Source organism: Pyxicephalus adspersus, chromosome 6 (genome assembly GCF_032062135.1).
Source record: "Pyxicephalus adspersus chromosome 6, UCB_Pads_2.0, whole genome shotgun sequence".
NCBI classification, from domain to species: domain Eukaryota; kingdom Metazoa; phylum Chordata; class Amphibia; order Anura; family Pyxicephalidae; genus Pyxicephalus; species Pyxicephalus adspersus.
The window spans coordinates 92,065,187-92,081,040 of NC_092863.1; the positions used below are offsets into that span (position 1 = coordinate 92,065,187).

The window sequence follows — 15,854 nt, forward strand, 5'->3', positions numbered from 1 at the left end:
CCTTTGGGGGCCAAAAAAAAAAAAGGACATTGCAGGCCAGTATTTTGACACCCCTGTACTAAGGGAAGGACAACCCGTGACAGAATCATGGACGTAAAGCTTCATCAATAAGCATGGAGTAGTTACCAAGTCTGGTCCAATCTCAGTCTAGAACAAAGGGATAAAAACCTTGATGCGGGCCATGAAAGTTTCCAGACTATGGAGCCCAAGCTGACTCTTGACTGACTGACTTTATTGCAGAAAGTGCAATGTGAGCAAGTAATTTCTATCTTTACAAAAGTTAAAGTGTCAAAAATGTATTGTAATATTTGTTTCATGTCTTAATGCGATATTCCTTCCTCCTGTTCTAAAAATAAGTATTTAATTGTTGCTTATAAATTACTTGCATCCTTTACAAAGAACTGCATATCCTTAATGCTTGTGTCTACAATTCATGCACCTTATTATACAGTATTTATATAGGGCATACATATTTCACAGCGCTGTAATATGTCATTAGCTGTCCCAGAAAGGGGCTCACAATCTAATGTCCCTACCGTAGCTATATGTCATTAGCACAGTCTAAGGACAATTTATGGGGGGAAGCCATTTACCTAACTGCATGTTTTTGGGATGTAGGAGGAAACCGGAACCTGAATCTGGGACCTAGTGCTGAAAAGGCCGGAGTGCTAACCTCCGAGCCAACATGCTGCCCATTTCAGAATCATTAGTTTGTAGCCACACCATTGTGCTATAGGGAGCAAAGACTAGCTTAAACACACATCAATGATACATAATGAAAGGAATCGTGGGACATGTAGTTTTCTTATGAGCAGGAAGCCAAAAGTGAAGCTGCTCTGTTGCAACGATATGATTTTGTTCATGATAACCTATGTTATTCTGGGACTTTACACTTTCTGTACGTTGCAGTAAGTTAAATAAGATCTTAAGTTTACCTTTCTTATAATTCTAAATTTATCTCATTGACTCATGTGGTATATGCATTTGCTGCACATTGTCTTACAAACAACATCTGTGTTGATGTTCATATTCAAATAAATTACCAGGCTTTGGATCCTGTCCCCGTGCATACATTCAGTCCAGAGCTCTTTTGCTTCTCCCAGGGGCCATCGTCCACAGAGATCTCGTAGTAGGAGGCCCTATGAAGCGAGAAGGTAAAACGTGGTTTGCAGAATTTATAGTTCCCCCTGAATGGGACAGAACATAAGTGTGTATCAGGTGTGCAAACCTTACAGTAGTGTATACGGATATTAAACTACACTGTGCAATGCAGCAAAGCAAGCCATAACATTATTTACTGTGCAGACTTTTATTAAGCTTACTGCAATGAGGACTAGATTATTAGTTATGCATTTGGCACTGGCAGTTGTCTTGATATCCCTGTATTCCATGGAGGAAGAAAAACTCAGCCAGAACTATTTCAATTCCACCATTACATTACATATATTTTAAAACAGAATTCTATACATTGGCTTACAGAGACCCCATGGACAGGCAAATATCAAACCTGTAGCACCCTGAACCTGAAAAGGAATACTTGCCAGATGTGTTGAATTTTCACCCTTTGGATGACCTCAGGGTGAGGCTGCTAATACTATGTGTGTTGGATAGATTGTCCACCACTGAGCACTATGGATTCTACTGTGGACTATTTGGCCACTTTGTATTATGACATAAAAGTTTGTAGATTTAACCACTGCACTCAGCAGGGTACATGCTTTATAAAACACCTGAAATCAGCAGATGGAAGTAAAATCTGGAGACTAAGACAAATAAAAGCTAAAATACAACCTGCCAGATAGGCAAGTATTCAATTTCTCCCTTTACAGGGGACTCAAACTAAAGCTTTCGGATAAATTAAATACATCTGAACTGACAAAAAAAGATATGGTGTACATATTGTTGTGGTCTAGTAATATCTGCTGTGCTATACATTTGTATGGCATATAGAACGAATATAGTTCAGATACTGTTATTTTATCCATCCCGAGCCATATGCTTCTCATTTGCCACCCTGCTCTCTCCTATAGCGAAAGGCTGAATATGGAGCAAATGTCAACAGACCCCCTCTTGTCTGCTCTATAGATCACCAGTAAATTCCACACAATGAAAACTTGAGCTCCCTACTTTGATAAGTCCCCATAAGTATTCCCCATTTTTCCTGCTGACTTATGGATCAGGTGAAAAAAAAAAAACCTAATTTTTGATTTCACTGGCATGTGGCAATTCAAAATTGCAACAGAATGTCCACAAATGACAGTGACTTAACATAACATTATTAACAATCCAAAGAATACAATACAAATTGTAGGCTGCAAAACAGCAGAACTAAAGTTCCACCAGGCAGGTTGCCAAGATGCTTGGAACATCCTGGCTTCCTGTAAAGTTGCCAGACCTGAATTAACTCCTACGCAGGAATTATATCATTCTAGCCTGGCCAATCAAGATGGCCGAAGATCCGAACAAAGTGTAAAAGAAGAAAATGATGGAGGAGTTCACAATGAAACAGGGACAGGTGAGTATGAAAAGGGTTTAGTTCAGCTTTAAGCCATGATTACTTCTGCACACAGAAATGCTGGGATATCAAGAAAATTAGACCATGTACAGTGAGGGAAAGAAGTATTTGATCCCTTGCTGATTTTGTATGCTTGCCCCCTGACAAAGAAATGACCAGTCTATAACTGTAATGGTAGGTTTATTGTAGCTATGAGAGACAGAACAACAACAAAATGACCCTCAAAAAGCCAGTGCTCAAAAGTCAGAGCTTGATGTGCATTGTAATGAGTGAAATAAGTAATTGATTCCCTATCAACCAGCAAGATTTCAGGCTCCCAGATGTCTTGCCTGTATGCAGGTAATGAGCTGAGATTAGGAGCACACTCTGTAAGGGAGTGCACCTAATCCAAGCCTGTTACAGTACCTGTATTAAAGACACCTGTCCACAGAAGCAAACAGATTCCAAACTAGCCACCATGGCCAAGACCAAAGAGCTGTCTAAAGATGTCAGGGACAAGATTGTAGACCTACACAAGGCTGGACTGGGCTACAAGACTATCGCCAACCAGCTTGGTGAGAAGGTGGCAACAGTTGGTGCGATAATTTGCAAATGGAAGAAACACAAATTAACTGTCAATCTTCCTAAGTCTGGGGCTCCATGCTTGTGGAGTTGCAATGATCAAGAGAACGGTGATGAGTAGCCCAGAACTACACAGGGGGAACTTCCCAATGATCTGAGGGCAGCTGGGACCATAGTCACTATGAAAACAATTGGTAACACACTGCGCCATGAAGGTCTGAAAACCTGTGGCGCCCGCAAGGTCCCCCTGTTAAAGACAGCACATGTACAGGTCCGTCTGCCGTTTGCTAATGAACATCTGAATGATACAGAGGAGAACAGGGTGAAAGTGTTTGTGGTCAGGTGAGACCAAAATTGAGCTCTTTGGCATCAACTCGCCATGTTTGGAGGAGGAGGAATGCTGGCTATGACCCCAAGAACACCATCGAAGGGACAATGGATGGGGGATCATGTACTGTTAAATCTTGGATGACCACCTCCTTCCCTCAGCCAGGGCATTGAAAATGGGTCGTGGATGGGTATTCCAGAATGACAATGACCCAAAACACATGGCCAAGGCAACATAGGAGTGGCTCAAGAAGAAGCACATGAAGGTCCTGGAGTGGCCTAGCAAGTTTCCAGACTGGTTGATAGGGGATAAAATACTTATTTCACTTATTACAATGCACATCAAGCTCTGACTATTGAGCACTGGGTTTCTGAGGGTTCTTTTGTTATTCTGTCTCTAACAGCTACAATAAACCTATCATACCTACCTACAATTATATACTGGTCATTTCTTTGTCAGAGGGCACACGTACAAAATCAGCAGGGGATCAAATACTTCTTTCCCTCACTGTATGAATAGTGGAAATTGACAAGCATCATATATTATATTATTAAATATTTGATCATATAAAAAAGTAATACTCCACAAGAAAAAAAAAGCCACAAGGTAGGTAAATATAATGAATATTGGATAGAACTTAGTGCCATACTGAATGAGTCTGTGTTTTTATAAGTTCTGCGATCTGTGTAATGCCAAAAAATTAAATTGGTAAAAATTCCTAGCATAAGCTAAGCATGATGTTAGTAAGCAGTCCAAATACCCAAATTAGGAAACAGGACAAAAAAAAATACAGAGCAATGAATAAATATACAATATAACTCAAGATATCATGAATTAGAGAAAGTTAAAACTGAGCTACTGTGCTTGTAACTGGACAATGGCACCCAAGCATCTGCCAGGGTATGTCTCACCCCTGTATAGCATTCACAATGAAATGTAATGGCTGCACAACTACTCCACTACTACAAAACCTTTATTGCCCCCTGAGCAACAACATTCCACTAGACACAAACTTGGACTCTTATCGCTGAGGTTTATTATGAGTAGGTCCTGTGGTAGAATGGAGGAATAACTTTGCCTGATTGTTGCTCATACAACATATTCATCAAAGTTTCTGAAAAAAAGTTTGTGAAATGTGTATAGAAATAGAGCCAAAGCTAGTTGGAGGGATTGGGAAAAAATGTGAATAAAACTCAATAACACTAACCATGCACACCATTTAAAGTGTCCACAGACATGAGTTAATCACCTGAGTTAATTTAATTCAATACATTTTAATACCTTGTTAAAGATCTCTTGGTACTAGTAGCTGGTTGGGCTCATGTTGATTGGTCAGCAAAATCCCACCGACGTATAAAAGGCCATACTCAAGATAGTTTATAGGCTGTGTTTTACCTGCTTTGCATTGCTTTTGTTTGGATGCAGTATGTTTTATTAAGGTGGTGTATTTAAACTGCAAGCAAAGCAGAAAAAAAATCAACCTTTCCTTGTCAGCTATGCACCATTCGATAACAGTATGCAATACTGGTTTCTGACCTAATCTATGTTTTAGTATTTATAAGCGATTATGACTGGGCTTATTGAAACAGGCTGATATGAAAAACTTACCTGGAAGACAGAGACTCTCCAATAAATACCTCGTTCAGTGCTCTTACAGGTAACAAGTGAGGTCCAGAAACTGCTGCTGATGCTGCATAACATAAATAAGAATTTTTACTAAGACAACAGGATTGAAATATTTTCATGTGAAATGTCAACCATACTGAATATAAAATGTAAACAAATCTCAACGCATGATGCAATTAAAACAAAACCATGGATCATGTTCAACTCAGTTTGTAAATTCATATTCTATTTCAAATGCATATACATACAAACAATCTAATTTATTAGTATCTAGTAGTGGTCTCAGGGGTTGTAATTTGAAACTGGAAGCTCAGACAAGCACACTTTTTATACATTATTAATGTAATCATGTCCAGCCAGCCCTGAAAGACAGCTTCCTATTTCTCTTACATTTTAAGCTCTTTTGGGCAGGATCCTCTCCTCCTCCTGTGTCACTGTCTGTATCTGTCATTTGCAAATCCTTTTCAATGTACAGCGCTGCATAATATGTTGGCGCTACATAAATCCTGTTTAATAATGTTAATTTCCCTGCCTGCAGATTTTCACATTGAATCAGCAAAGGTACCAGTTCACCAGCTGATGTGGCTGGCAAAGCTGTTTTAAATAACCACCATATACTTGCACACAAGAGCCACTTAATACAAATATCACTTTTACTTAGAAAGATCTGAAATGATGCACTTGCTAGACTATGGCCCTGATTTATTAAAGCTCTCTAAGGCTGGAGAGACTACACTTTCATCAGTAAAGCTGGGTAATCTAGCAAACCTGGAATGGATTACCTATAAATCCATTAGCTATTTGTTAGCAAATGTTTTCAATCCTGAACCAGATCCATTCCAGGTTTGCTGGATCACCCAGCTTCACTGATCAAAGTGAATCCTCTCCAGTCTTGGAGAGCTTTAAAAAAAATCAGGGAAAACTGTGTCTTTATTTTTAGATAGGAGTAGATTGTTCTGCAGGGTTGCCGACTGGCTATACAGAATAACAATCCTTTAAAAGTTAAAATAGCCCACATATATGTAATTTCATGGTGTATTTAGCAGTCTTCATGCATTCCACTTTTAATAGTTAAAGGGGACCTAAACTCAAAATTTCTACTTTACATAAAAGGGTAGACGGAATACCTACGCCACACATAGTGGGAGGCCCTTGGTGGCTCGTTCTGCGCATGCCCAAGATTAGGAGCCCCTTCTCTAGTGGAAGAAAAAAATTGCAGAATCTTTTTCCCCCATCTAGGTCATCCAATCTCATGCCTGCGCTGTGTGAGATCAAGAACCCAAAAGAGAGAAAAAGATGTCAGCACCCGGCGTTTTCTCTGCGTCTTGCCAAAGACGGATACTGGGACGACACGGGACCCAAACAAAAAACCCCCCCAAGGGGATTAAATGGAAGAGTTTTTTTGTTTTTTTTTTTACTTTGAGTTTAGTTCCGCTTAAAGTAAAACACTTGCATACCATGTACAGTAACCTCTAGCAAGAAAAAAAAAAAAATCAGTTGATAAATGAGAAATATCTGGTTGATTGGCATTCTTAATTATTACTGTTAAGGTAATTTTTTTTTTTTTCTTAGGCATTCCTGTTAAGGTGAATGTCACAAACCAACCTAAACATCTAACATGGTGCACTGCTATAAAGAGTTGGATCTTCACCTTACTTTGCTCTTGATGACCTCCACTGTTATGGGCCTTGCTATGCTGTTCCAGGCTCAGCTGCTGTTCATGCAAGTCTACAGGTGTGAGGTTTATCCCGGTGCCCTCCAGGTAGAGTCTAATCCGCTGTCGCCACTGCCACCTAGTAAGGAAACACAATCTCTTTGTGGTGATTATGACAAGAGTAAACTGAATTCATCAAGCAAGACTTTCACTACCAACTCCTCCCTGAAATTTTAGAAATGTAAAAGGCTGTAGCTCAGGGGTCAGCAACCTTTACTATCAAAAGAGCCATTTTGCCTCCTTTTCCACTAAAGAAAAATAGTCTGGAGCCGCAAAACATAACACAGTTTATAAACTTTTAAAAGTTTTAATATTTTTTTAATTTTACCTGTTACAACAAGTGTGCATGTGTAGGCCTACTTTGAAAAAAATTAAACACTGAACTATGCCCCTAGAAGCCTCCAGCTTCTAACGTATCATCCTGTTATATTAGCTGGAGGCTTCTAACGTAACAGGGTAGATTTTTTTGATGGGCAGAGTTCTTTATGTTCTGACGATGCCTTAGCGATGACATTTTAAGGGGTGTTAGCCACAGGTGTCCCTCATTTGCAGCTTTAATTTTGTTCACCTGTACCCCCAAATCTTGAGTATTTGGGGTTCAGGTGCTAGAAGCCTCCAGCAATGTGTAACAGGGTAGATTATTTTGATGGGCAGAGTTCTTTATTTTCTGACGATGCCTTAGCGATTCAATTGTAGGTGGTGTTAGCCATAAGTGTCCCCCACTTGCACCTCTATTTTGGTCACCTGTACCGCCTCCCCCCCGTTCCAGAGAAATTGGGGTTCAGATGCTAGATGCTTCCAGCAATGTGTAACAGGGTAGATTTTTTTTGATAGGCAGAGTTTTTATGAATTTTTAGGAGGTGTTAGCCACAGGTGTCCGTACTTGCACCTCAAATTTTTTTCACCTGTACCCTTGTTTCCAGATAAATTGGGGTTTAGGTGCTAGAAGCCTCCAACAATGTGTAACAGGGTAGGGGTGTTTTGATGGGTGGAGTTTTTAGGAGGTGTTAGCCACAGGTGTCCCCCACTTGCACCTCTAATTTTGTTCACCTGTACCCCCTTCCTGGGGTTCAGATGCTAGATGCTTCCAGCAATGTGTAACAGGGTAGATTTGTTTGATGGGCAGAGTTCTTTATGTTCTGATGATAGCCTAACAATTAAATTTTAGAGGTTGTTAGTCACAGGTGTCCCCCACTTGCACCTACATTTTTGGTTTAGTACATCTCCCCATTCCAGAGGAATTGGGGTTCAAAGGAGGGGGATGTCATTGTACATACCCATTTGTACAAGCCCCGTGGTAGATTTATTTCACTGGTAGATTTTTTTCATTAGAACACCGGATAGGGAATCCCCCTCCTCCGCAGTGTCTTGGGAGGAAGGGGATCCCCCATCAGAGATCTCCTCGTGGCAGCCGAAGGGAGCCACAACAAGGAGGCTGAAGAGCCGCATGCGGCTCCGGAGCCGCAGGTTGCAGACCCCTGGTCTAGCTTGTTTTATCACAACTGTGCAGCGGACAGAAGATAAATCTGCTGGGGTTTTCCTAACACATTAAAAACCCCTTTTAGTTTTAAAGTAGGCTTTAGTGATTTGAAAGTTCAAATGAGCAAATTCATCAAGTCACAGAACAACCAGATGCATTGAGCAAACAATGGCTACACAATGGTTTAAACTAATTTCAGGAAAACTGTAGAAAGAAGAAATGCCCCTGTTTACTGTGAACAGACATCAGCAATGTCAGATTTTATATGAAGCACAAAGACTGGTGCCACACCTTTGTAGTCAGTTACAAGTTAGAAAGAACTGCATTAAAACGGAAATTTCTTTAATTAAAAAACTAAATAAAGAAACTAACGTGTCTACCAGGAAAAGACACCTCCCTGAAATATGAGTTTTAGTTACAGTATAGCCTACAGTAATTTTATCTCATTATAGAAATGTTTTCCTTTCAAGTAACCGAAGGTCACAATAACCTCAGTTACAGGCACAACACGAATCCTACCTGAACTCACCGCGATAAAGCTTACGCAGGGCTTCTGGGAAGGAATGGGTATAATGCACCGGCAGACAGAGGTGTCCTTCAGACCTTAAAGAAAAATAATACACATACCATGACATTGATTTTACAGTGGTGAAAATCAATTTGTAAAAAAACATCCACATCCAACATGAACTGAATGAAAAAAATATAACTGTACAATGGAATTTTGAACCACTAAAACGTGGGTATGGATTCTACTGCAGACATCCAGTAATCCTGGAAGTGTGATGAATACTAAAGACAACAAGGTATTGCATTAGAGGCAAAAAATAAATAAATAAAGCTCAATCTGTGTAGTGAGACCATCATGGACTGACTGTGCTTCTCCACAATGCAGATCATAGCAAGTGGAAGGGACCAGTAAGGTGCTGTACAAAGTTTCATGAGCCATACTGAGTGAATTAACAAATGTCTAATATATGAAAATGATGGGTCAGGGACAGCAAAGATGGAAAAGAAAGAGCTAGATAATGCCGACCTGCCATATTTTTAAATTGAGAAAGTGGAAAGTGGAATCAAAGTAATTTGGGTACACAAAGGCAATTTCCTTTTCAACAAAACTCCTTTAAAGCTGAACTCCTGTCAAAAAGTTGAATATTCAGCTGGAATGATTTGTAATTTAGTTCATCCACTTGCATCGTTCTTCCCAGAATTTTTTTTTTTTTTTAAATCGGGTGGGAAAAAGCTGTAGGTAGGGGGACAGCCCCTGTATTGTGACCCAGCTTTTCAGTAACCACCCAAATACAGCCGGGTGGTTACTGAAAAGTGCCGGGTGGTGCGCCCAGCGCACTTGGGATGGGATTCATTACTCCCCTACCAAAAGGCATTGTTAAGAGGGATAACTCTTAACACCTTTTCTGTTATGACAAAAAAGCTTTACAAAGCCATTTATATTTCAGGAAGCCAGTAAGGTAAATAACCTGATGCAGAAACGCACCAGGTTAGATAAACCTAAATGATTTGGCTTCTTAGAATTATAGAAAGGGTAACAGGTAGAATTTTCAGGTAGAATGTAGTTACAGTAGGTTAGCGAGGTACATTGAGATTTATAACTTTTTCTGAGGAATTACTTTTTCTGGCACAAATTAGAGCCTTCCCTTCAGTTTTGTTTTTCCTCTGATTTTATTATATCACTGGATCTAAAGTTTTAAGGTATGTAATAAAATGTTTCTTTACCCCAAGGATAGAGGAATGAGGAGGAATCAATGTTTCAAGTATAGAAGTATACAATGCATATCCTAATAGCAGTTTATGCTGAAAAAAAAAATTATGTGTTCTAAAATGTACAACACTAAAACACCAGACCCCAAACCTAAACATTTTAAGCAAAAACATACCACGTACAAGTGAATACAATGTAAACAAATTCTATCTAAAGGTCAAACTGAGGGTAAATATAGAGAACGGTTACTCCATTTCTAACCATTTACAAGGCAAAAGCTTTCCATTACCTCTCTGGATCAGTATTCACTCCAATGACTGGTTTAAACCTGTCCAACACCTTGCTAGCAGCAAGAAGCATCGTCCCATCACCTAGAAGAAACAATTTTATACAATTATTACACATAACAAGCACTAAACTGGGCAAATCTCTAGAGTAGGTCAACAAAATGTACAGAAAATGCTCCTAATGTCGTCATCCAACTAGTAAGGGTGCACCAACTGCATTCAACAATTTAGAGACTGCCTCTTTTCCTGGCAGGAAGATATCCAGTTTTTTAACCCAAAGTGCATTTATTATTATTACTGCACAGTATTTATATAGCGCCAACATATTTTGCAGTGCTGTACAAAGTCCATAGTCATGTCACTAGCTGTCCCTCAAAGGAGCTCACAGTCTAACGTCTCTACCATAGACATGTCTTTAACACAGTCTAAGGTCAATTTTTTTTTTACTGCATTTTCCAACAAGCTTGGCGATCTTCAATCAGATTTAGTATTTTCCCCTAGGATTATGTTGCTAAAATAAAAAATAAAATAAAAAAAAAAAAAATTCTGAAACTTTCAGATCAAAGCTGTCCGGTTAAAATATTCTCCCATCACAGCTGCAGTTTCTATAGGGTTACCAATATCCTTTGTGTCACGTCTTTGACTAATGCCCCTTTTACGGAATTCTGCTGGTATTGGTTTAACAGTGCTCCAGGTGATGTTCCGTGTTTTGCTTCAACATTTTGTGTTCCAGAACTTTATCCTACAATAATTTAGGGTACTGCAGCTGATCTAAATGTGCAGCTTGTCCGGCTGTAATCTATATTGTACAAATACATCTGACAACAGAAACAGGAAAACTATGAATTTCCCTATGCAAAGGTTTTATGGGACAATTTATAACTGTCTACTTTCATGCAGAAAAATTTCTGCATGTTGCATCATAAAAAAAATTTGCATTTGAAGTAGAAATTCCATTCTTATCCCATTCCCATGCAAGTTATGTATAATGCAGTGCTATTACCAGATCTCTTCTATCCCCTATCAGTATGGCTATAAGGGTGCTACTGTAAAAAAGATCTTTTTTTAATAACTATGCAAATGTAAGTATTATAAACCCTGGATAATAAATCTGAATTCATATTTCATTGGGGCAGTGCAGTCAGATATAAATGAAGCTGAAATGTGCCAAGCCAAGAGCCAACGCAGGGAAGGTTCAGGGACAAATACAGTCCTGTGAGTATTGCAAAGCAGCTTGGACGGGAAGAGGAGGCAATGCAACTAGATGTACCTGCCAAATTCCCGGAAAAGTTAGGACAGTAGGTCACAGTGGAAGCAATGTCAGGTTTTGTAATTGAACCTTATGACCATACATTCTTTATCTTTTCAGAGCATATTTATTTACACAAAAGACAATCCAATAGCATTTGGAGTGCCCGTGTCATACACAACAGGAAAAAATGTGCTTTTAAATAGAATTTGTCATTTAGCAATGAGAAAAAAAAAAAGTATTAAGCTCTATTTTTAATGTTTATTTTTTTCCTATTGACCATGGCCCTTTAAAATGTGTGTGTATGGTGTGCATATATAATGTATCACATATGCAGAAGCTATGAAACAAATCACCATAACATCTAATCAATGCATGTTTACGTTTTAAACACTTTATATTATGCATTTACAGAAAACTACAGATATAGCTGGAAGAAATCATCCTGGTCACGTCCTGGTCACACATAGTAGGGTACATTTAAAGGGCAAGCCACAAAAAGTTCATTGGTCATTTAAAGTAAAATGCCAGGTAAAATTACTTTATCCTTGCAACACATTCCTATAATTTAGTATATAGGGTGTAAATAACATGTCATATGCATAAACAGATACAATTATAATACAATCCTAAATATATATTCTCCTATGTTCTTGAGTCTACACTGAATCATAAGTTTTATGCGGCCCACCAAATATCCTTGCACCCATTTTACCTTTATGTCTGAGCAGTTTGACTCCATTAATAACCCTTACATTTATCTAGCCTTATAAAATACCAAAAGTAATCAGAGATTGCATTGATCTGAATATTAAAGTTTTAAATCTAACAACTGTACCACAAGGTTCCTGTGATAAACCTGAAAAGAGTGCTCTGGAAAAGCCACCATTACATGGTCTCTAAACATTGTTATTTGATGCAGGGGCAACCATGGAGGAGATTTTGCCAACGTTGCAACTTTTCAGCTATTCAGTCCAAATTAAGAAAATCTCTATTTCTATAGGTTACAAACTCAGTAAGCATGCCAGGTATATTAAGACACAATGGTAAGAATTACCCCCAGCTGAGATGATGGCGTCGGCCCACCGCACTGTGGCTTCATCATAATCTCTTCTTTTCACTACCCGCACTTCAATTCCTTCCTTCCTGGAGAGGATAGAAGACATATAGAAGATTTAGAAACAACTACATGTCCACAGATCTCACATTTCAGCCAGGGGTTCCGGCATAATCCCATTATTGAAAGAGGTATAATATGTATCCAAACCCAAAAACAAATGTAAAATGCTGCACCTTGTAACACCTAATTTCAGTTTTAGTATTGCAACACTTATTTAGCTTGTTGTATCAAGGCAATAGAAATAGGGTAAGGACTATAGGACTCTGTAGCTATTCAATAACAGGGAGGTTTTCTGTAGTCTTTAGAGTCAACAATGTTGGCTTCAGAAATCCACATTTCACTCTGAATTCTTGTGCGGTCAACACAATAAAAATGGCATTCCACCAAACCAATCAAGGCCAGACAAATGGCATTCCAAGCATAATACAAAAATACTTTTATTTAGTGCACAAACCATGCTTCTATGTAGAATTGATAAATATATTTGTACATATGCACAGCCATATTTACAAGTTACACATTAAGGTTCTGCCTTCTGCTTTGCAGTACTGGACAGCAGTTGAACTTTCCTTTTTGTTTTCACAGTTGAAGCTGACGGGGTCCATTTATAATGGAGAGCTATTATTATTCACTCTTCAATATACCTTGCAATACTACTGCACATTACGGTCTGCTCATTGATAACATGAAGGCTACATTAACCTACACAGGTACCTCTGCTTAACACAGAAGCGAACAGATTAAAGGAGAGTCAGTTGTGTGACTGACAGGGTTAAATCCAGCAAGGTTTGTGTAAGTAACAGTCAGCTAAATCTAGAATGAATTATGAAGGAAAGTGTTGTGTTTATATTGTAAGTGCACATTTTTAGCATTTATTTCACGGTGGTTTTGAACCTGGCTTTCACTTTTTTCATGCATGCTCTTCCCTATTATTAGTTTATAAAATATAATTTAAGGTTTATAGATTTTGCACTAGAAGGAGTTCTGAACTACTTGAAAGGCCAAGGTTCAAAACAACCAACTTAGTGAGCATCATACAATGAAGCCATTATACGGACAGCTACCAACAAGTATGATGTGTCCACAGCTTGGCGGATATAATGCAGTGCCTGGGCTATACCACATACCAACGTATGTTCTTATTGGGTTGTGGTAATGGATAATGACACACAGCAGGTCTTTGTGCAGCACTGCAGTACCATGCACTCTAAATGCTCCACTAATTCAATGTACAATGAATTCCAACACAGCAAATAAAGCTGCACATTGGCCATTTGGTATGTTAAGATAAAATGGCAACATTCTCATCTTGCCTTTTTGAAATCTTCATTATAACATGTGTGCATTACCATACTACATCTGAACAAATGTGCCTGTCTGTGTTGGGGTGACACAAAAGTGTCATTAGTCCACCATGTTTTTATGTTGTCAGGCGCGTGCGCGCACACACACACACACACGAGAATCAATGGAAGGATTGTTCTAGAGATATGAAAAGAGTTGTACACAAACATAGAGCCGTTTCTAATACACCTCCAGCATTATACCACTAAACCTGTATTGAAAACAACTGCAGGTAGATCAATTTGGGGTGAAGTGGTGTAGGGATGGGACACCCATCTGTTTTAGTAATGTGTTTTCTCCTCAATCTCTGTCCCAGAGACCACAGGAAGTGAGAGGAAATGCAATCTTTACCAGTTTCAGCAGAATAGATATCCCCATTGAAAATTTCCCCTTTTCTCTAGTGCTTGTGACAACTGTAAAATTATATATTAACTTTTGGGCTTCCTGATTCCTGAACTGAAGGTTACCGGGACAGAAAAAAAAAAGATTTAGGATATGTATCAATGGGATTTGTTCACTGCAAGTGGGTTTCCATTTCAGTCTTTTAGATTTAAATCCCGCTAGAAGCAGCCCAAATGCATTGATCAATGAATCCTGAACGATGACATAAGCATTTCAGACTCATTCCATGGTTAAAATACAAAAGCCAGTCAAGAAAAGGCTCAAAAGCTCCAAAATTGTGGACATCAATTAAACCCTGACATATGTTCTGTTCTCTCTCACACAAAACCTGAAGTTCGTAGTTACAGAAATGTAAGAAAGGAAGCTTACCTCAAACTTTCCACAACATGTTCAACATTTTCCGAATGGATATTATGTCTCTGTAACAGACCATTGTAACTGGATCCTTTCAAAGCGAGCTGAAAAGCAAAAAAAACATTTAAGAGGTTTAAATGGTGAGATTTAAATATATTTTACATTTAAAAGTGCAGCTTTACTATCATGATAGATTTTTATTGTTGATCAAAGTTTTATTGGTACACAAAAGTTCAAATAAAATTCTTATTTTAATTCAATTATTTTTCATTTTAATTCAAAGACATAAAAGCATTACCAGTTAAAACACAAACATTCCTCTGCACACGAAAACAGGGGCACGGCGCATTCTTATATAGATGAAACAAATGGGCCCTTAGAACCTCTTTAAATTGTATGTGATATGCTACAAATAGATATATGTTCATACATCGAGCCCCTTCTCAACACGTTTAGCAAAAGATCCCTTGGGAGATATATATATTAAAGTAGCAAAAAACAGAAAATGGTGATTTTTGGCGACAGAGACAAAATCCACACACACAGATAATGTTGGACATAATGTAGCTCCTTACTTCTGATCACCCAAACACTTTTGTGGACTCCTTTTTAGATTCCAACAAATAAACACAGAACACAGCCATTCTGCATGTGGAAGATATAAAGCTCAGCAGATCAGATATTAACTTTTGAGAACTGATGTGCAAGAACCAATAAAGTTCAGAGCAATCAAAATTCAGAAACAGAGGATATATTAGGATTATAAAAATCCCATATATCAAGTAAAGTTGTAGGGGAACTTTGCAGCTAAATCTGCTTCATGACAAAGTTTATACAAAAGTTATACAAAGTATACAAAGATTGTAATGTTTTATTCTTGTCCTGCTGGTGACTTAAAATAAAGAAATTCTTGACCAAGCATAAGGAAAAAAGTAATGCAATGCCCTATTTTGTACACATATTCCCAGGCAAACCTAGGGCTGTATTGCCATGCACGTATAGTTCCTGAACTAAGGGCTGTAAATTCAGTCTTGCCATAAATAAACAATTAAAGGTAAAATTTTTTAGCTCATCACTACTGTCTATCCTCCCTAACCTAACCTCCCTAAGCAAATGTTAGGGATGTTAAGTCAGACCCCTCATTCTGCTTTGAA

General features: G+C 38.5%; 1 protein-coding gene across 2 annotated transcripts in view; it reads right to left on the reverse strand.

The window, feature by feature from the left end:
* Positions 1 to 15,854, reverse strand: part of NADK2 (NAD kinase 2, mitochondrial) — a 30,257-nt gene that overhangs the window by 5,333 nt on the left and 9,070 nt on the right. Inside the window, exons 2-8 of one of the 2 annotated variants that reach the window (XM_072416596.1) lie at positions 14,716 to 14,804; positions 12,538 to 12,626; positions 10,234 to 10,315; positions 8,744 to 8,827; positions 6,687 to 6,823; positions 5,013 to 5,094; positions 1,044 to 1,139 (exon numbers count right to left, since the gene is read on the reverse strand). In XM_072416596.1, the coding sequence (XP_072272697.1) occupies positions 1,044 to 1,139; positions 5,013 to 5,094; positions 6,687 to 6,823; positions 8,744 to 8,827; positions 10,234 to 10,315; positions 12,538 to 12,626; positions 14,716 to 14,804 (659 nt within the window). Of the gene's footprint in view, positions 1 to 1,043; positions 1,188 to 5,012; positions 5,095 to 6,686; positions 6,824 to 8,743; positions 8,828 to 10,233; positions 10,316 to 12,537; positions 12,627 to 14,715; positions 14,805 to 15,854 lie in introns of both variants that reach the window. The other variant, XM_072416595.1, reaches the window with a different exon arrangement.